The sequence below is a fragment of the Hippichthys cyanospilos genome, chromosome 9 (genome assembly GCF_059441005.1).
Source record: "Hippichthys cyanospilos isolate Australia breed blue-spotted pipefish chromosome 9, RoL_Hcya_1.0, whole genome shotgun sequence".
Classification (NCBI taxonomy): Eukaryota; Metazoa; Chordata; class Actinopteri; order Syngnathiformes; family Syngnathidae; genus Hippichthys; species Hippichthys cyanospilos.
The window spans coordinates 9,987,386-10,009,513 of record NC_142377.1 but is presented as its reverse complement, the minus strand read 5'-3'; the positions used below and the strand labels follow the sequence as shown (position 1 = coordinate 10,009,513).

At 39.1% G+C, this 22,128-nt stretch overlaps 1 protein-coding gene across 1 annotated transcript in view; it reads left to right on the top strand.

The window, feature by feature from the left end:
- Nucleotides 1-21,918, top strand: part of cdh22 (cadherin 22) — a 152,265-nt gene extending 130,347 nt beyond the window's left edge. The window contains exons 12-15 of the mRNA XM_088423649.1: nucleotides 5,058-5,175; nucleotides 9,928-10,077; nucleotides 10,591-10,692; nucleotides 19,053-21,918. Coding sequence (XP_088279775.1) covers nucleotides 5,058-5,175; nucleotides 9,928-10,077; nucleotides 10,591-10,692; nucleotides 19,053-19,591 — 909 coding nt within the window. The 3' untranslated portion in view covers nucleotides 19,592-21,918. The remainder of the gene's footprint in view (nucleotides 1-5,057; nucleotides 5,176-9,927; nucleotides 10,078-10,590; nucleotides 10,693-19,052) is intronic.
- Nucleotides 21,919-22,128: the final 210 nt, after the last annotated feature.

Genomic DNA, 22,128 nt, shown 5'->3' with positions numbered 1-22,128 from the left:
GTAAAAACAATCTGCCAACTATTCCTTTGAGATCTCAAAGGCCAACGTCTCATTGAAACTGTCATACCTAAAGAAAAAATTTCCTTCATTTCGAGCAGAAGTCCGATCATTCTGACGAGCTTCTCCTCACTCACTCCTCTCCATTCCATCTGGCTACTGTGAAACGCAATAGATAAATAAAAACATGTTTGAAAGCATTCACGCGGCTTTTGTTGCGTGCCGAGCGTCTGAGGCCCGCGACGCTGGCAGAATTTATTAGCGCCCACACAACACCTGCTAGATTTCACATCAACGCAGACCAAATCAACTGTCAAATTGCCTGCTTGGAGTTTCCAAACTTTTTCACAGAAGGCTGCTCTGGCATCCAATGTTGTCGTTGCAAATGGACCCAAACGCTCTCCTGGAGGGCCGCACCTGTTTTTTTTTTGTTTGTTTTTTTTTTTTTTTGTTTTTTTCCCCGAATGCAGTATCTGTAGACTTCTACTGTGATTATCGCTTGGTCTCTTGGTCCATGTTTTCGGAAGGTTTTGGGAGTCAGAACTAGTCCAGTGATTACATCGGGGGAACTGGACTCCAAAATCACGTTTTTTTGAAGGACTCTTACTGGTTATTTGCAGTAACGGAGGTCATAACTTCCCGATATATTATATATAATTTATGATAATGTAATAATATTAATATAGTAACATAAATATAATTATTTAATATTAGCACATCCGCCTCACAGTTAAAAAGCCTATTCTCAAGAACAAATAAAAAGATTTGTTTGCTTCTATTTTGAATTCATAGTTGGACCCGCAACCGTCTTGTTGTTTTTCTTATATTAAACTATTAATTATTATTATTTCGCGTACAATCTTGTTAAAGCGTACCTGCTTTTGGTGGACTTAATAAAATTGTGTGGACTAAGAATTTTGAATTCCCTTTTACTTTTAATTGTTGATAATGTATCGCGATAAGTTTCAATAACTGATGCGGGTTTAAGTTCTTACGACGATATGTATCTGATTTGAAAATGTTTTGTGTATAACTGAAAGGATAATGGATAGTGGTTTCCATAGAAAAGAGATACATTTACATGTTAAATATCTGTGTCCTGGTAGCTTGATTACACCTTTAGTTTGCTTTGCCAGAGAAAGCTTTCAAGTGGCGAATGCAAGGCCGTTTATTGTCAGTCGCTGGTATGTTATTCTTTCCTGTTTATTTGATGAATGTCAAGGAAAAAAAAAACTTCTCTCAATGCCATGACATCATTTTTCACATTGTCTGCGGTCAAGCTGTAACATGTTTCAAGATGAAAGCCAAGGCTTTCAACATTGAATAAGTCACATTTTCTCACTCAGTCTTATTGATTTAAATTGCATTGTTCTTCTTAGCACGAATTGGACTTCTGCTGAAGCTTGGATCAGAGGTGGGAATTTGATTTCATTTTTTTTTGCTGTTCTGTCAATGGTCAGGTTTTTCAGAAACAGCTGCAAAAAACAAGTTGCTGATCTTATTTTACCAACTAATGTCTTTTTTGGGCAGGGATTTTAAAACTTCTATCTCGCATTCCTGCCTAAAAGCTAAACAGAGTGAGTCACTTTGTAATGTGCCCATTGGTTACTTGACTGCCATTCACCTCCTAGAATTGCCAGAATTCTATGTTCAACTTATGTGCAATTGATTTATTTATTCAAATGTCATTTAATATAAAAAGGCAAGACATTAACGACACTTTCTCTTTATGGGACCTGTTGCGCACTAATGCCCTTGCACTCTCTTGGATCATTGTATGTATTCTTGCCGCCTATTTAGATTGTGTTTACACTTAGGTGCTCCCAATAATATGGCAGTTTAAAGTTCATGGTGACAATTACAACGATGGATTAAAATGGCAAACGAAATCTAATGTTTTGTACCTCTTAGTCATTTGGGGCTCTGTGGGCTCGGATACAAAGAAGTAGTTTAACTTAGCCTAGCTTTTGCTGTAGCTTTTGGAATGCTTATTTGTTTTAACCCTGTCACCAGATGTTGTCTCGCCAAAAGCCTTCAGAGATGAATGTCCCTTTAAATCATTTTGATGTCTTTGTACACTATTTATTTATTGCCCAGCTCCACTGAAAATGGAAAGGCCTTACCTTCCTCTCGCAACCTTGAGCGGTCAGGCCGGCTGCACTTTTGGGAAAGTCTCCCCCTCCAGGTTTCCAGCCCAATGAGGAGATTTAAGGGGGTCAAGAAAGGCGAGCGGCGGATAGAAATCTAATTAGGGGATTGTGCTTGAGGGAGCTACGCGAGCTGCTCAATAAACTCCCACACAAGTCCTGTTCGCCTCCTCTTCCGTCGTTCAGCTCCTGGATAGGGGTGAAAAGACCGCTCCAAGTAACGATGCCATCCAGGGTTGTCTCATTGAGTTTTCTTGAAAAAATTTGCAGAGATTTACAATGAAGTTCGTTTGCATGCTTGCTCAGAATTAGCAAGTTTGTGCCCCTTGCCGATGCCCAAAGCACATCAAGATTTGTCCTATTATGGTTCTTCAAAGAAATCAGAACAGGGTTTTAAAAAAAACAAAAGAAAAAATCTACCTTTACTTCAAGGATTTTCATTATCACCCAATGTGTTGCAAGTTTACTTCTCTATTTTTCTTGATATTTTTCCTCTGCTCGTCGGACCAGGTGGAAAATATTTTTACATTTATTTTTTAACAAAAGAAATAAACTCGAAAGAAAGAAAAAAAAAGCAAAACATAAATCACAAAATTCAATCTCTACTTTGTGGACTTAGTCCATTTTTGAGGAAAAGTTCACTTTTTATTTTGAGTGTTCATTTATTTGGCTTCATCGTGTCTGTTTTGTTTCTCTTATCGAGGTTGCGAAGCATTTTGTTTTCGTTTTCTTTTTTTTACCTTCTGCCTCATTCCTACCTGTGAATTAGTTGCCCTATCATTGATACTAAATAATTACTGAAGTCCTCTTTTTTTAGGATGGATTTTGTTTCACTTACCAGAGCTTGTAGACGAAATATCTTGACAAGGAAATCTCAGGTAAAAACGAAATGTACGTAAGCAGTCATGCTTTTCTGAATAAAAGAATAAATGGACATTGATTAATATTTTTATGTTAAAAAAAAAACAAAAACAACATGTGTCTGATGGACGTTGATTTGGAAATATAGCCACCCTGCCAAAAATGATGCATCTAGGATGCAGGCAAACGATAGCACTGTAATATACAGTATAAAAATAATTGATTTGTGAGGCTTCATAAATGAATGTAAAAGAGATTAAATTTTTCCGAATGTAGCCCTCGCAGGCAAAAGTTAGGACACCTCTGTGATAGATCATTCATTTCTCGGTTGGAGACAAAAGCTCTAAGATCAACCCATTCCCCTACTTTTTTTTTACTTGAAAATTACATGAACCCGAGAGGGCTTTGGAGAATGATGAGAAGATGAGGTTTGTTTCTTTGGCAGAGACTTTTTAGTTCGCATGGATCACAGGAGTATTGGAGTTTGTTGTATGCGTATGAGAGATCACACAAAAAAAGATTGGCTTGCATTGAGGGACTTGCACGTTTATTAAAGAAGAGCCTTGTTGTTTTCCAAACGTCTTCATGAGAAAAGGGTCGTTGGCTGCGCACTGGTTGGCAAATCTGCTTTTAGCGCTGCTGGCGTGGGATCACTTGCCATTAAAGCATCAATCGCATTTGCCCTGTGGTTAAATTTCAATCCGTTCGGCCCACTGGGACGGATACTTCTTAATGAAACGTCAGGCAGCGCGTTTCGGTTGGGTCTGCTGCTGGAATCGACCAACTTGGCAACTTCAAGAAAAAAAAAAAAAAAAAAACTGAAAACAAAAAAAGGCCATAAATAACAATGATGCCCTAATACAATGCATCATGGGAGAGTTAGTAACCCTCTTGTTTGTTTGAGGGGAAGAGTCGGATGAATATTTTGTCGAGCGCTCTTAAGACATGACGTAAAATTCCAAGAACGCGCTACATTGGCCAACTTCAAAATTAGCACACTTTTAGTTTGAAGTTTTTCCTCAATTGAAAACAAGCTTTCCAATTGATATATCCAAATCTCTGGTCACTCCTGACAGCTGGACAAGACATATGGTGCATTCAAATGCAGTGGGACCATTTAAACTCATACAGAAAATAAAGACGTTGATCCAATTATAAAAAACAATAATAACAATAATCATATTAATAATACTAACAGGCATAAAACTATATTTTCTGTATAAAATAAATCAATAAATATTATTTATGTTTAATGCACTGATGGCCTGCAGGTAAACTACTGTATATTCTATGAATTGGAAATGTTGTTTTTAAAAATATATGTATAAACTGTCAACTTTGATACATTCAGTTGCAGTTTGAAAATTGGTTGAAAATGCAAGGGGAAAAAACAGATGCATTTTTTTTTTTTATTGTTTTGTTTTGTTTTTATGTACTTGCACCCCAAATGTGGTTTGTTCATTTTGGCGCACGTCCGACATTGCAACAAGCGTGCCTGCAGAGGATTGGATGTCGTCCGCAGAGAAGTAGAATGAATGGCGAGAGCCCCTCCGGGGGTGTTTTGATGTCTGCTCGGCACACCGAGAATTCTATCTCACCTTATTGTGTCCACGCAGAGTTCTCTAAATTGGATCACAGTAGAGTTTTATCTTTGAATGTGGATCACTCTTCTTAGAGAAGATTGCCGGACGACACCCCGGCCGCGTTTTGTGCCTTTCATTCCCCCCCGTCCTTTTATATTCCCGCAGCATTTTCCTTCTCACCCAAGTGAGGATGGCAGCCAGAGCCCATCTGAAGACTTCTCGGGCTTTATGTTGCGCGAAGCCTTTTAAGAGTTTGGTTCTTTTTTTAGAATGCAGATTTCTTCTGAAATACCTTTCTGACTGGAGACTTTATCACCTGCACTTTGACTGAAAGGCTTTGGACTCCAAAGTCTATTCAAGCTTTCAGGCGGGTCTCTAAAATGCTTGGTTGATTGCGTGCGGGTCCAGCCATTGTGTGCCTCTAACCTTTCTCACACGACATTCCGTCTTCTACTTGTCCCCTCCGTAGATAATTCACACCATCAGCGTGGTGGACAAAGATGAACCGCAGACGGGGCATCACTTCTACTTCACGCTGGCCCCGGAAGCCTCGGGCAATCGGCATTTTGACCTGTGGGATGTCAAAGGTGAGCGTGACAAAGTTTACAATTGAAGACGGTGGAGGACATGTTTTTTGTTGTTCACTTTTGTAGGGTTCGGATATTCAGTCCTAGGTAGTGATTCATATTTTATACATTTTTTGAAGAGGTTGGGTAAAAGACTTTCTAAAAATGACAGGTACTAAATGAATCAGCAACTAAAGTAAGCAATTTACTAAAGCAATCAATTACTTTATGTAATTGTGTATTAAAGTAATTGATTACACTAGATAATCATGTACTAAAATAATGACATTTGGTATTTAAGTACTGAAATAATTGATTGAAGTTTAGGAGTACTAAAGTTATTACTTTTGATTACTCTAGGGTTAGTAAATGATGCCTTTTGGTACTAAAGTACTAAAAGTAATAAATTACTTGAAGTACTAAATTACTAAAGTTATTACATAAGGTACTAAAGTACTGAGGTAATAGATTACTGTAGGGGTTGTAATGTACTACTACCTGGGGTACGAAAGTAATCTACTTTCGTACTAAAGTAATTGCTTACTTTTTATACTTACGTATTAAAGTAATGTATTAACCTTAGTAATCCATTACTAAAATAATAACTGAGTAATCCGGGAATTAAATAATTGATAACGTTAGATCTCAAGTATAAAAGTGCTGAAGTTCTAAGGTTATTGATTAGCATTTAAATACATTAATAAAGAGATTACTTTCGTATGATTGCCTAGCAGAGCAGCAACTTAGTGACGCCGACCAATAGCAGACCAGCATCTTAGTGACGTATGCAGTGACGCTTTTATTGATATATGCTGTGATTCGCACAGCCATACACACCGACACACAAGTTCGAATATTGGAATCTTTTGGCTGCGCGAGAGAAATTGTTGTTGATGCCGTAAGGCAAGAACAATGACATAAGGGGACGGAAAAACCTTGTATTCCACTTCGTATCGTAAAAAAAACATAAGATAGGGACACCGTAACCTGGGGGGCCACTGTATAATAATAAACCGCAACACCAGACTATTCAGTCATTAGGTGGAGAAAAAAAAATGCTGGTACTCCTCATTGGACTATAAATCGCAGGGTTCAAAGCGTGAGAAAAAAGTAGCAGCTCATAGTGCATAAGTTATTGTCTACAAATCATTCAAAAGTCAATTTGACATAACACATCCACTTCAAGTTAGTTGTTCTTGACCCAGTTCCCCAAGTTAAAAGTACACAAATGACAACATCCATTCCTCTAACAAATACGACAGCTCGACTCAAACCTCCCGGAGCGTAATATCCAATGATTGACTTTTCGCCAACTTTAGACGCCGTTTATCGCGGCGGTGCACATCTTTCGCCCAGTTGGTGTTATCACCCCGCCTTGCCATCAGAAAAAAAAAAAAAAAACACGTGGGCAGCGCCTCGATTAAAGACACGAACTTAAGCCGACGTGACACGCGGCTAAATCAAGATTGATGTGACACCGGGGAAATGTCACGGGAGCGGGCTGAGCTATGGGGAAATGTCAGCGCGCCGGCTGAGGTAGCGAGCGAGGCCCGCTGCAGCCTGAGCGCTAACCTGCACGCACGCACAAATGGGCAGGAAGATTCATCCCCCAAGCTTCCTCCAGCTCTGTACACACACCCGCATGCATACATGCATCCATCAGCTTGTGTAATTTTCCCCGTGCTAGCGTGACGAGGTCTGTATGCGCGTGATTAAATATACGTAAAGGTCACACGTAGCGCCGACCCGACACACGTCTTTCTTTACGTTATGTATACGGTAGGTAGGTAGGCCAACGTAGGTAATCAAAAACAGCCCTGTGTACCTAAGCTGGGGGAAGGACCCGAGCAGACCTTGTAATCCTCCAACCCGCTCTCGTTATTGGCCTCTCCCGTGTCTCCTCTGGTGGACACATTTGTCAACCTTTCACTTTCAATCTGTCGCATCTTCTCCTCATGCTGACTGCGGGCCTCTGCACACACCATGATGAAGAGAAAAGAGGAAGAGACCCCCTCCGCACACGCAGCTTCACCCACCTAGCACCAACACCGCCGCCATCTTCGCGCTGAAGCAATTTTGAACTTGTCAGTAAAAGCGAACGTCAGCACGATCAACTGGGTACATTCCTGATGCGACGCCACGGCAACAAACGTTACTTAATTAGATGAAATTGTTTGCCATATTGTAGGCGACGAAAGAGTTAAGCTCTTCATGTTATCGATTTTCTTTCGAGTTGTTTCTATGCTTCCACACTTTGGGAACCTTAATCGACGAGAGCTTGTCTTCACTTTTTAAAAATAGATCCGTGAGTGGATTTGAGTGTGATTGATGAGTGAAATAACATTCAACTATAAACATGAAGGATTTCCCTTAATAACAATTACTGTAACTGCCTTTACTACCACTACTACTATGACTAATCATAATCATAATTGTAATCATAATCATAATATAAGGCGATAATAACCTGAATTCTTAACATTTGCAAATATAAATATCTTTTATTATAACAACATTATAGGTATTATTTAAATACCAAATAGATCAAGAATCAAGAGTTATATTGTCTTATGCATAGTAATACTACACAATAAAATTCTTATTCTGTTCACTTCCCCAAGCAGGCTACATTCCACAATCGACCAAATAATAAAGTAGTCAATAAAACAAAAAAACAACAACAACAAAAAAAACAGTAATGGAGTATAATAGAGGATTAGATAGAGTGGAAGAAACGTTATACATATGAGGATGATAGTGCAAGATATCATATAGCGCAAAATATTATGTATTTTTCAGCTTTCCTGCACTGTGCAGGATTTGTAAGGTCCAAGTGTGCATGCAAGAAATAATAATAATAATAATAATAATAATAATAATAATGTTATATGATATATGTTACATAATTTTTTATTATTATACTTTTAATCATAATAATTACACTAACATTAATAGATATTATTATAATAGTAGCTGATAGTAATGTCAACAAAGCTGAAGAAGAGAAACATAATGCATATAAAACAATTGAATCAACGACAGTCATAGCGGTGTGCAAAAGTGTTCATGCTTTTCTGGACGGAGCCTTTAAACGGCACACAAAAGGTACCATGTAAAAGTCCAAAGGACAAGTTGAGGAGCGTCATGTTCCCGTGCACAAGCGCTAAAAGAGACATGGTCTGACTGGCCGTGCCAGGGATAATGGTGACGTACGTTGTACAAGATGGATTGCTCGATATGGCCTATGCAAGTGTGCCCACCAAGCTGCTCCGAGTCCATTTGTCAAAGCCTCCGCAGGAATTCCTGTCCATCCATCTCCGTCTGCCGGACGGGCTTCATACGCAAAGCGCTGAGGTTTAATTTCTGTTTATTCTGCCCGTTTCATCCCATGGAAAATACGTGATACACGTTGGCAACGACAAAATCAAGTTGATGGAAAACAACATCTCCGCCGTTGTCATAGCAACACTTGCCCAGCCACCTTATTGCTTTTTTTAAATTGGTTAAACAGCAGTTTTTTTGAAAATTCTGTCTAAACATCTATTATCTGAACTGCTTATAACTGAGATTATTCAATAAGCTCTGAAACCACATTTGTAGTGGTATCTCTCGTCATATTTTATTCGGCATCTGTTTCATTTCTGGCTCATCTGCTAGAAAAATGTGTCACAAACGGCTAATGGGAAGGGACCACTTGGCGAAAACACTTTTCGATTTATTTTCCACATTACTCTCTATGAAATTCAATGTCTTTCACTGAAGTGTGAAAGGAAAAATAGTAACAATTACGTTGCAAACTTTGTTTTGCCATCTTCTCAAATTGGATAGAGAGTTCAGAAATTCATAGAAAAATGACGAAAAGAAACGTGATTTTGACCCGAGGTTTTTCAAAAGTTGATTCCCAATGTGCAAGGAACTAAAACAAACCTGAAAAATGAAAATAAAAAATTTCATTAGGTGGTCTCATTCTATTCGCCTGTCCCCAAACCACGATATGGATTTATATAAAACTTAAAATAAAGGCAGATAATGTTTTGCAAAGGGGTCGCTATAGCACAGTTTTGTAATGAGTTGCTACATGTTTCAATTAATTTGCTCTTAATTTGAAAACATTACATATATATTTTTTAGATTTGATGATCCTACTGAAACTGCAATTTTTATTCTTTTTAGGTCAGATCAGTCAAAAATAGCAGTTTTATTTATTAAAAAACAACTAAAACTCTACAAAATGGATTTTCATTTATGATCACATCTAATGCATGTTTACCTCGCTATTTTTCTTATTTCTTCTCTGCTTGCTTCAAAAAATGTTTTCGGACCGGACAAAATACTGTAGTACTAATAATAATAATCCAATAATTGTCTTTAATATTTTAGTAAAGGAAAAAAAATTAAAATTTAAAAAAGGGAAAGAAACAAAAATCTAACTCTACTTTATTGATTTTCATTTACCACATATATATGAAGGTTTACCTCAATTTTTTCTTGATATTTTGCCTCCTTCTAAGTTTGACTGGACAAAAAGTAAATAATAGTAATAATAATAATAATAGGTATGAATAAAAGACACAAAAAAATAGAATAAAAGTTAAAAAAAAATGCGATCACTGCTTTTCAGCTTTCGATTACTGTGGGTATTTTAGGCCCCCAACCTCCATGAAATGGGGTAACACTTTATCCCTATTCCAAAGATCTTTTCTTTGACTTCTGCACCCAAATAGTGACCCAAATGCCTCAAATGTCTCCTTTCCCTCGTGCGACCCGACCCAGATACCACGGCCGGCATCCGGGCGCAGCGCTCGGGTTTCAACCGCCACGAGCAGAACGTCTACTTACTGCCCATTCTGGTGGGGGACAGCGGGCCCCCCTCCCTCAGCTCCACGGGCACGCTGACCATTCACATCTGCGGCTGTGACACAGGTGAGCACCATTAGCAGCAATCACTATCGGCACCACACAAAGTTCATCTGGGTTGTTTTGCTTTTTGCACACTCTTTGTTATCTGCTTACAACCCCTGAAAAATAAGACAGAGGCCACAAAGGAGGTATAATATAGTGTAAACTCGGCTATTCCACTCCGGATGACTTTAATCATTGTTTACCAGGCGTTTGCTGTTTACTGTGGCGTTGGGATGTCATGGTAGTAATAACTGTGAATACTGTCTGTTGCCGGTATTTATTTAACTATTGTTTGTAAAAAAAAAAAAAAAAAAAAAAAAAGGGGGGGGGGTGTTTAAAGGAGGCAGAATATCATTGGTTGCTTGCAGGGTTGAGGTAACACGATGCCGCTTTAAAATCAAGTCCATGATACTTAGTGTGCTTTCTGTGCCGTTTTTGGATCTTATAAAACGGCTCTTAATACGCGACTTCAAAATGGCAAACGTAAGTAATAACACATCACTAATTGCTAGTGATTTTCTTTTTCTTTTACAGAGGGAACCATCCAATCCTGCAACGCTACAGCCTATGTAATGAGCGCAGCTCTCAGCCCAGGGGCACTTATAGCATTGCTGGTGTGCATGCTCATCCTCATAGGTAAGCGAAAATCATGAATGTATAACTGAATTACAGACTAAATGGCTGGGTGATGGATGGATGAGCACACTTCATTAGTATGGACCTGGGAACGCTGGGCAGGTCACCAAAGGCACAGGATTTCATCTGGCGGATATGTCAATAAAAAGCTAATATTTATTTAATTATAAATCATTTGGCTTTTAAAGTATTTGTTTCCATTACATTTAACGTACTGTATTTTTCCCATTACACTTGAGTCACACCAGAGAGTTGTTAGGTTGTTTTTTTTTCAAAACAATTTTATTTCCATTACCAACTTCCATTGCTAAACCAAAAACCGTGGGTTTTTTTGTCCTTCAGTGAAATAAGGACAATGTAAGCTGATTCTTTTGTCAGGCAGTTTCTTTTCCTTTTCATACTCAATGTGTCAGTCAGCCAAAAAAAGAACTATACAGCCTTGTTTTTGACTGGAAACAAGCAAGATTACGGTGCTTAACAAAAATGCTTGATTTGTGACGTTAGATGTAAGACATTATATATAATCATGTTATGCCTTGTTCATAACATAATCTGACGTATTTCACAATCAAATGAATGCTTTTCAAACACAGATGTGTGGAGAAAGTTGGTCTGGTTTTGAACAATGCTGTTACAAGTCGACCCCCTAATATCGGGGTTGAAACTGGGAAAAAAATGACTTTGAAAATATACGGTAAGTTTTGTTCTATTTTGCACAAAACAACTTTAACCTTTTTGCAAAATGTTGTACAATTCTTTGCCTTTTACATCAAAGGTATTTCACATCATAGGCAAAGATTTGAAAGAAAATATCAGAAAGCTGAAATTTCACCCAGATGGTGACCACGTGTCAAAGCAGCAAATGGCCTTACCACATGGTTATCACACTACAAGGAGTGTGTCGTTAATGGCTAAAATACTGTGAGAATAAAAACTAATGTCATAATCGTGTCATCGATAATAGTGTGACTAAAATGACGTGGAAGAAGATGGTCCATAAATTTTCCAAATACTGCACAAGGGTTAAAGGCCCTATTCCAGTGAAAAATAATCATTATGAAAATCGGCATACGATAACTAGGAATCAAAACTATTGGGAATCTATTTTCGTTGCCCAGCTCTACTAATAACTAAGCTTATACATTAACGTCCTTTGATTAGACTGCCCCCTGGTGGTCACGCCGCATTTACAGTACATCGTCGATAGCTTTTCTGCCTTGGCTTTGCTCCGTTCAAGTCATTCGGGCTTCTTATTGCGATGGAGTGAAAGGAGCAACCCACTTGACGCTTACAAGACTTTACACATGATGGTACAAACACAAACAGGTTTTACACGCAGTCGAGTAAGCTTTCTTGTTGTTCTGTGCCGTCTTTTTATGAATAGTCTTTGCAGCAGAGGCGAACGCATGCACCACCTGAATGATGGATGACCTGACACCCCGCCGCTTGCAATCGTGACTCACACGGCTATACGCGACTTGCAAAGAGCTGCTCCTAATAAGACTTGTTAGGAATATGCCTCCATTAAGCAAAACATCTTCTCGACATCAGAGCATCACTTAGTGATCTTTTTTTTTTTTTTTTTTTTTTTAAAGAGCAAGAGTACATTTTATAAGTCGCTTCTCCTGGCTATTTAAAACGTGTGTTTGCGTAATGTAATCATTTCATGGAACATACGTCAAGGCTTTCTATTGTGCAGTATTTTTTCCAATCCTTTGCTCTTTACGTCAAAGGTATTTCACATCAAAGGGAGAGCATTGAAATAAGACACCAAGGAGCTGAAATTTCACTTCACACTACCACGAGTGTGCCACTCCTTGGCTAAAATGCTGCGAGAATGATGTAGAAGAACATGTCCCAAAAGTTAATAAAATACTGGAGGATTAAAACTTGTACACAGTCACCGTTAAATTTTTGCACTATATTTTAATGGTTATAATGTAATTTGAGTAAATGCTAAAATGGTGGGCCACAAATGGCCCCCATTTGGACATGCAAGCTTAAAGGGGTAGGTTAAATTACTTCAGAGAACCTATAGATACCTATTTAATGCTTTATAATGCCAAGCAGGAAGTATGAATTTATTTTCAAATCAAGAACAAATTAATTGGAACAGGAATTGAGCAACTTTTGCTAAATCTTGTTATAATGACTCATTGGCACAACACTATATGCCTTTATATTTATACAGAGGTGCAATTTTTAGGCAGTCGACCCTGAAATAAAAAATAATGACGTTACGCGTTCTTTCTCCCGGAGTTACTAAATAAAATACGGCTAGCGATACCATCCCCAATCAATGGGGATAGGCCCTATTTACCAGGGACCCTAATGAAGACAAGCTCAATAGAAATTAGATAGATGAATTTATTCAGTCGATACGCTCGATTGCAGGCATCTTCCCTCTCCTGAGATTGGCCCACCTTCTCTGTTACATCAATTGTCAGCTGAAAATGAAAACAAATGTCTCCCTAATTACTTAACAAAGCGAGCGTCCCCCTTCGTCCGGCGTTTCAGAGGCCCGAGGCGCCGCAGCATCTGCATGCCTGCGGTCCAATTAACTCTCCATCTGCTGGAGATGAAGTTCTGGCTAGGGCGGCCCGGGGCCACATTAACCGTCTTGTCAGGGGCGCTTATCGCAACATCTGTACGCACACTTGGGAGGGACTGGGGCGGGCTTTGCGTGGAGAAGCGCAGAAGGTCCGTGCGGGTTTCTACTTGGCTCGCACGGGGGTGGAAATACTAGATTTATTTTTATCGGTAATAGCTTGCCTGATGGTGTTTCCTCAGTTATCTCCAGGGTTACGTTCCGAAAATTCCCTCAATGAATGAAAGATGAAAAGCAGAAGGTTTTTGGTGCATGTTTGTATTTATAGATTTTGATGTTATTATACATATATGCACATATTATATTTGATATATATGATACATTTATTTTACGATTGAATATTCATTAATATGTTTTATTTTTCTTTTGTTATTTATCCTGCAAAAGGTTTTCCATTTCCATTTAAAGTGTTTTTTCCATTTATTGTATCAATTAGGTTCCCATTCTCAAAAGTTTTTTTCTTCCTTTATCGTTTAAATTTGTTTCATTTTTATAGTTATGTATATGTGTTTTAATTGCTGATATTGATGTAAAATGCTCCGGAAATTAGCCTGTGTAGTACACGATTGAGGTAATGCGACGCTCTGTAAGTCGTATGTTTAATTTCTGCAGATGTGGTGTCGGACCAGGTAGAACATCACTGAAGGCCTAAGTGTGAAATTCACAAATATATTCAGTGTTCCATTGCTATTTCACACTTTGTCTTTTGCGCCCTCGATGCTTTGTTAAGAAAAAGAGCTTTGAGACCTAGGTTGCTTGTGTAAAAAATTGGAATTTCAAGTGTAAACGCCGCTTGTTATCATGTTTGGTCAGCTAGAGGCTCCACTCTAGTTTGACGTATGTGCGCCATTACTGGTATTCCCCGACTACAGCCAAGGGATGGAAACAGGAAGTTTATAAAGTTTAATCATTTAAACTTTAAAAGTTTGAAATCAATATATCTACTACAGTATTTTTTGTCTCAAATAGGTAAAGTATGGATACTTTCCACATTTGAAAACTTCTGGTTCAGGGCTCAAAAAAACTGGACATACTGAGAGATAGCATTTCCCCAGAGCTATTTGTGGTGTATTTTGAGTCTGATTGTTACCCGTAGTTTGTTACGCAATGCCTAATGGGTATTGTTGTACCGCTTGTTACAACGACGTGCTACGCTAATAAAGAGTTAACACCACGTCGTAGTCCCCAGTATCGTTAAATAACAAAGAGTGAAATATATAACGCTATTAATGTGCTGAATAAATAACAAATCAAGAACACGCTGAAAATAACAATTGCATTTCATTATTATTTTATTCCTATTTATTCTTTAATGTTCATATTTGTTTAATATACTCTAATTAGAGCAGTGCTCCCACAGGTGTAAGGGCACAAATAGTGAATATAACAATCAAGCCCAGCGGAAATTGGCCAGAACCTCTGTATCGCCCAGCCCTGGCCTGCAAGTCAGCAAGCTACTAACCCATGCACAACTAACGCTAATATCCAAGTTATCCGCCTTTTCAATGATTTTCAGCTGGAGTGTCAGCACATATAATCGGCAGCGACGCCACCGCATTAAATGCCACAAGGTTAAATCCGCCGCGCTCGAACGTGTTTGCACAAGAAGCATCTGCCCATCCAATTGTTTGTTTTTTTTTTTTTTCCCCTGCTGACACTCCCCTCATTAGGGCTGAACCCGGCGTGTCTGTTTACGTATGCGTGGAGGCGCGGGTTGTGATTTACCATGCAACCGTTTCCCTCCCGAACCCCATGGCAATTAATTTAGCCCATTGGCGGCGGAGAACAATAAACACAATGGTTATAGGCACGGCCTTCCCGGTGGAGCCCGGCAAACAATGCGAGGGGAAAGTGATTGGATGTTATCAGGGAGAGCCGCCGCATGGCGTCCACATTCCAAGTTGGCTCGGTCTCCCTCAAGTCTCCTTAGGTGAGCAGAAAAGTGAGTCTTTAAGCCATTTAGACAAATAGAGGCCATTATCCGACACGGCTCAGATGATTGCATTCCAAAGGGTAGTGGTGTTCTGAATTGAAAATGAATTTGGTGGAAATTGGGCAAAATGCCTGGACAAGTCGCTCTTTGTAGGAGTCCCGGAAATGGACAAAATGATCTTTAAACGGCCACTTTAAAAAAAAAAAAATCAATAACTGACATTTCAGGCATTGGTGCTTTGGACTTTTTTTTCAAATCCACATGCCTATCAAATTGTATGTGCGTCAGTGAAGCTGCCTTCAGAGGCTGAAGATAAAAAAAAAAAAAAAACAAAAAACCTTAGGTAGAGTTGCTCTTTGAAATGTGCAGAAGAGGGTCAGGGCCAGTGAAAAAAAAAGTTTGGCACTTTTATCTCAAATTTTTAAGTTTGTTTTTGGGATTCTCACTTCATAGCAGTGCTTCTCAAAGAGTGGGGTGGGCTCCCTGGAATGGGGTGGGGGGGCACCAGGTGCTGTCAGGGGGGGGCGTGAATGACCCCAGGGAAAAGGCTTTGTTTCTGTCATCAGTAATTGCAAAAAAATAAGAAATTTTTTTCTTTGATGCCATTGGTTATTTTTTTCTGTTCTAGACTAAGCTGTAACCCTTATAAACACTGACAAAAAATAATGAATAGTTATAGATTTATACTATGATTTTCTTGTGTGTGAGTGGTGGAGGGGGGGTGAAACATTTTTTCTTTCCTGGGGGGCTTGGCAAAATATAATAGGGAATCACTGCTTTAGAATCAAAATTCTCACTCACTGGCTATTTGTCGCGGAAAAGGAATATTAGAAGTCTTACTATGGTCTCTCGTCTCAAGTGACGACCTGCTCTATATTTATCGCTGAATAAATAATTAAAAAAACATCTTAAATATCGTTCTCCTTTTTTTTTCCTCGAGCTACAACTCCATATGGTCTTAATACTTGTATTTTTCCCGCTGCTGTATGTTTTTTTTCACTCATAAATGCCCATAGATGATTGGCAACCGCCCCCTGAGGACAGCAGGCAAATAAATGATGGCAAGATTCGAACTTGCAAGGCTACTTTCCCATCTAACAACGGCAGTATGCAAATCCCCCGGACACGGCCGATGCGCCGGCCACGCTGTGAGCGCGTGTGTCCGTGCTTGTTGTTGCCGGGTTTGCGCCATCAAACGCTGCGCGGCCGTCTGGGCCCGCACCCACCGTGTTATTTATAGTCGTTTTATCTCTGCCGGCGTTTGGGCCATTGATTCCTAAAGATGCATCCAGGCGGCCATTGGCTAATGAGCTCTTTCTGCTGGCATCAGTTAATTGTTCCGTTATATAGACAGGATCCAGCCGGATGCCAGTCAACAACTAATCCACTGGAGCTCCTACTAGGGATAAACAACTTGTATTGCAAAACAAAAATAGTGGCTATGAGGTTACCCGGGACGGAACAAGACACGAATCCAAATAGACATGATGTCTCATGAGTCCATGAGACGAAACGATATTCTGGCAAAAAGATCAAAGTAATGCTCAGTAGATATTTTCTTAAGATAGTTTACAAAGTTGTTGTTTTTTTTCATTTTTATTGAGTAGACTGCAACGAAATAGACAAGCAGGCAAATGTAAATATACCTTCTGCACTACAAGGCATACTGGATGAGAAGACACACCTTATATTTTACAACAGTTTTCATATATGAGGTGCACCGCATTATAAGGCACATTGAATCTACAGAAGCTACAGTATTGGCTGAGGTTCGATTATCCATCCTCTAGATAGAGCTGTGCTAAAGGGAATGTCAACAAAACAATCAGATAAGTCAGTCAAAATGTATTAATAGACAATCAAAATTAAGAAAAAAGATGATTTGTGGAAAGTACTATCTCAAGAATGGGGAAAATACCTTTTGATTATATTAAAAGACTGTTTAGATCGATGCCAACATAAATCAAGAGTTTAGTGGGAAACTTTTTTTTCTTTTTTTTACTCAAATTGCAACCAAAAACATTAAAATATATGATTATTTTTTCGTTGTTTTAATTGATAAATATTCTGGATTTATTTTTGTGCCTTCCCCACATAAATTGTTTAAAAATGGAAGCATTTCTAGCATATAAAAATTTGAAAAATGGTGTTAATACATTTTCAATCATAAAAAATACATTTATAACTGAAATGCAGAGGTGGAAAGAAATTGACAGAGCATTTTAAAAACAAAGCTATATCTCTGAATACAGCAATTTTCCTTAAATCTGAAGGATTTTCTTATTTTTTTTAATCATCCTTATTTCTCATTCCTGATCATTAAACTGCAACAAGCAGAAAGTCAATTCTGGTATTGACTCCTTTGTGAGTACCAACACCTTGAAATAATGTTGGTATCAGCACAGATACCAACATCTGGTATCACTACTCACTCATCCCTAATTCTAGTAATAACAATAGTTAAGAATAATGATTTTATGTAAAATATTATTTAATAAATTGGCCATAATAACATTATTGTGTTGTGATGTGTTTTCACTGCAATCAAAAGTCATCTTTGTACTCTTTGCACTTATCTGCCTTTCATTAAAAGTGCTGAAGCATCCTCACAGTTTTACTTTCTTCAGGCTTGAACGAGTATTGATATAAAGTGCGTCCCTCCCCCTTTTTAAGTCATTTAAATCATATTTTTGGGCGAGGCCGCAAAATCAATGCTCATGCATTTCAAATGAAAAACTTGACAATGCACCCAAACGCCCTTAGCCTCCCCCATCGCCTCCTGCTGGCTGTTTGCTCCCACAGAAGTCAAATCAAAGTTATATCGGTGGCACTCAGTGGAAAATCCATCGTGCCCAGGCCATGTGTTTTATGTAGCAACGTCCAGAGGAATAAAATCAGGTGCACTTTTCATTCCGCTTCAAAATCAGCTCTCGCAGGGAACTACATTTAGTGTTTTTCCGATGGCATTTTTTTTTTTACCCGCCTCATCCCCCAATACTTCCGATCCTCCAATTATGATACCTGGCTGTGCAATATCGGCCATACCGTACTGATAACAGCTCATTTAGAGTGTTTTTGTTTTTCTTTAATACTAAAGAAATGCACACTCACTTGGATGTGATCAAGCACTGCTTTAAAAGTAGTTAAAATGTCAGAGGCACTTTACATGTAAATTGTGTAATCGGTTCCAAGTCCCCCCCCGAACCATAAGCACTTTAAATTAATAACATTATATGCAACAAAAACTGTAACAAATACATATTAGAAATACAATGTTGCATAATAGTCATTGAATTCAAAATACATAATGTAAAGAATAATAAAAACGATGTGAATTTACCTTTAGAGTTGGGTGACTTTGCAAAACGACGGGGCAGAGGAGAAGATAAACATTCAACATTCCTTGCCCCAAAAATGAAAACTTGCGCTTGACGCACTGTACCTGTATAAGGCGAACCAAATTGTGAGGCGCACCGTTCGCTTTTGAGAAAATTGAAGGCTGTTAGATGGGCCTTATAGTGTGGAAAATACAGTAGGCATCATTAATTTTTACTTTGAACGGCCAGTAAGAGCAGATCAAGATCAGAATTATGACACACATCATCCACGAATAATAATAAATAATCAAACGTGGCCCTTGAGCACTAGACCATCCGGTATACTAACCATCATTTTTTTAGAATACGTCCCTGTCAAAGATTGATGCAGAAGGGTTGATGATTAAACCCTCCGTACTTGAGGCTAAATGTCTTTGTTTTTTTGATAGTCCTTCAACGAACCATAGCGTAACTTTCTCCCCCACCCTCCTTTTGCCCTCAGTCCTCGTCTTGCTCATCCTGACCCTCAAACGCCATCGGAAAGGCCAACGCATGGCCGAGGACGAGGAGGATATGCGGGACAACGTCATCAAGTACAACGACGAGGGCGGAGGCGAGCAGGACACTCAGGCCTATGACATGAGCGCCTTAAGGAACCTCTACGATTTCCCCGAGAACAAGAGCGCCGCCGCCGCCGCCGACCCGGACATCCGCGCGCTGCCGCACTGGTTACAGGCGAACCGCTTCGCGCAAGGGGCGGCGGCGGCGGAGTCGTGCTCCGCCTCTGACTTCGCCCTCTTCAAAGGTTACATCCGCAAAAAGGTGGAACAGGCCGACGCCGACCTGTCGGTGCCGCCGTATGACTCGTTCCAGACGTACGCCTTCGAGGGCACGAGCTCGCCCGCCCTGTCGCTCAGCTCCATCCACACACTGTCCACCACGTCCGAGCAGGATTTCTCATACCTCAGTGACTGGGGGCCTCGATTCCGTCAGCTGGCGGGCTACTATGCTCCGGGAAAGCCGGACGAGGACGTGTCCTAGCAAAGCGTCCTGTCAAGCGGAGAGACTTCTTCTATATTCTCCTCTTTCCTTGTCCCGTGTTCTCAAAAAACACACAGCAGAAGGACCTCCTTATCTCACTTGATTTGTCCGACCTGGCTTTGGCTTTTCCGAAGGACTTTATATGGGAATTGAGTGTGACAGCTGAGTGAAAGGAGATGCCGGAATCACGGAATTGCCGAGATAGCAGCAGGAAATGTTCCAATAAACTTTTCAACTCTAGTCCAGGAACATATCTGTATTTTTCTATGTGGACAAAATTATTGGGACTAGGCATGAGCCGATATTAGACTCTGACGGTATTATATCCATGAGCAAAGGTATCCCGGTATGATAATTACAGCTCTAAAATGTCCTAAAAACTGCATTTTACTATTTTACTTTTGAACAGAATTTGGAATATCTGCTACAGCATATTCAAAGTTAGATGTTTGAATCGTGCGACGTCACAAACGCCATGTGAATAGGATTGTTTCACACAGACTTGGCGAAGCTGTGAGGCCTCCGTCTGCTCCTGCGTGTCAAAATCTCCTCCTCCTTGAATTCCACAATGTTGCGAGCCAGCGAGCAATCCATAAAGCATATTGGAAATTGTGCAGTATCTCTATGGTGTACTCTAGCCATTATAACGTAACTACCAGTAATCGTAGTGGTGGAAAGGGTAACTGCATGTACAATGCCTCAAGCTTTGGCAGCTTTGGAAACATTTGGAATTTGTATTTCAAATCTAGTTTTTGATTAAACTGTGGTTTTCAAAGTCCTACCAAAGCCCATATCTATCTTTTAACTCTACATTATTTTTACAATTATTTTTGATAATTTTATACCAGTATTCCCTGTCCCAACTGTCCATAGCCCACTTTTTTTTTTTTTTTTTAATGGTAGTCAGTGGACTGACGGGCAGCCCGTTGGTCCCTGACGAACTGCCCATCTCTGCCGGTGAGTAACTACGGTGATACGATGACTGCAAACTAGCCATCCATCAGTAATGGACCGTCCGTCCGCAATACATACTATATGTTCAACAAAACGGAATTTTAACAATGAAATCATGGTTTTGAGAACTTTAAGTTATTTGCTGCCAACCCAGTTCAAATTTGTTTAAATATATCTTTGATTTTTCGTCATCAATGACTGTGAATGTGTTAATAATTGTTTACTACATTTAGTTTCAATAAATAAATAACATTTTTCTTCTATTTTCGATCACGGCATACCGTCACTGTTAAGCTTTTTTTAGGACAAAGGAGAGAGGGAGAAAAAAAAGACTGGCATCTTATTATCTTCAAAGAGGTGGCTATTTGACTCAAATCCACAAGCGGCGTCATACTGTTTCCTGTTTAGTACTCCCTTATGGAAATATGAGACGTGTTCATTTCTGGCGACAGACAGTAATAGCGGTTTTTGAAACCTTGACTTTTCGGAACCATGCCAAACCGTCAAATCTTTTATCGGCCATGCCAGTTTGGGATGCACTTTTTCATTGATGATTTCACCAATCAGAGTTCCAGACAAAAGCTCAATAGTGGTTTTCTCCTCCAGGCAAGTTGACTCTAATTTGCCAAGAGAAACTGGTGGATGTGGGTTAATTCTGCAACGGACTGTAGTCATTCATTCATCCAAAATAAAATAAAAAAATAAAATACATGTCCACATAGTGGTCGCCCTGAGATGGGTTCATCAGTTCTTTTTTTTCAAGTAGGTGGTCAAGGCAACCCTCCAAAAAATATGGTTTAAAAGATGTTGATAATTATGTATTTATTTGCTTTTTTAATTATTTATTCGCACAGATTTTCAATGGAATCTGAGATGGGAAGGCATAAAAAAAACGATGAAGGACCAGTGTGAATATGACTATGGGGTTGTATTTTTTATTTCTATGAACTCTTTTACTAAATGCGTAACGTGAGATGGATGGTGTGTTTAAAAGCAAAAGGGACAGGACAGGTTAAAAAAAAAAAAGAATTCTGTGCCATCTAGCATTCTTATTTTTCCTCGGCGTGGGATGAAACACAAACTGTTGTGCGGTAAATTTTGTTCTTCTTTTTCGTGTCAACAAAAACAACAGACACAAATTATACACGCTGTGTTTTTTTGTGCAAAAAAAAAGCTTACTTTTGTATCGCAAATCTTTGTGTTGCTCTTGGTACAATTTTTTTTCAACTTTGCTTAATGGAACGGAGGTTTAAAGGTAAAATGAATCAACTGGTCACAATCTTCTTATACAAATAATGTATAACTTATGTTGACCTCAATGTATGGAAAAAAGAGAGAAAATTGCAAATAAATATTTAATTTTTTTTGATAAACCATCTCTATGAGTGCATTTAAATACACACAGTTATAACAAATACTGTATTTTCCGCACTACAAGGCATACTGGATTAAAACTTTTCATATATAAGGTGCATTGCATTATAAGGCGCGTAGAATAGAAACTACAGTAGTGGCTGCAATATGCATTCACTACATGGCGCTACGCCAATGGGGTTGTCAACAAAACAATCAGATAAGTCAGT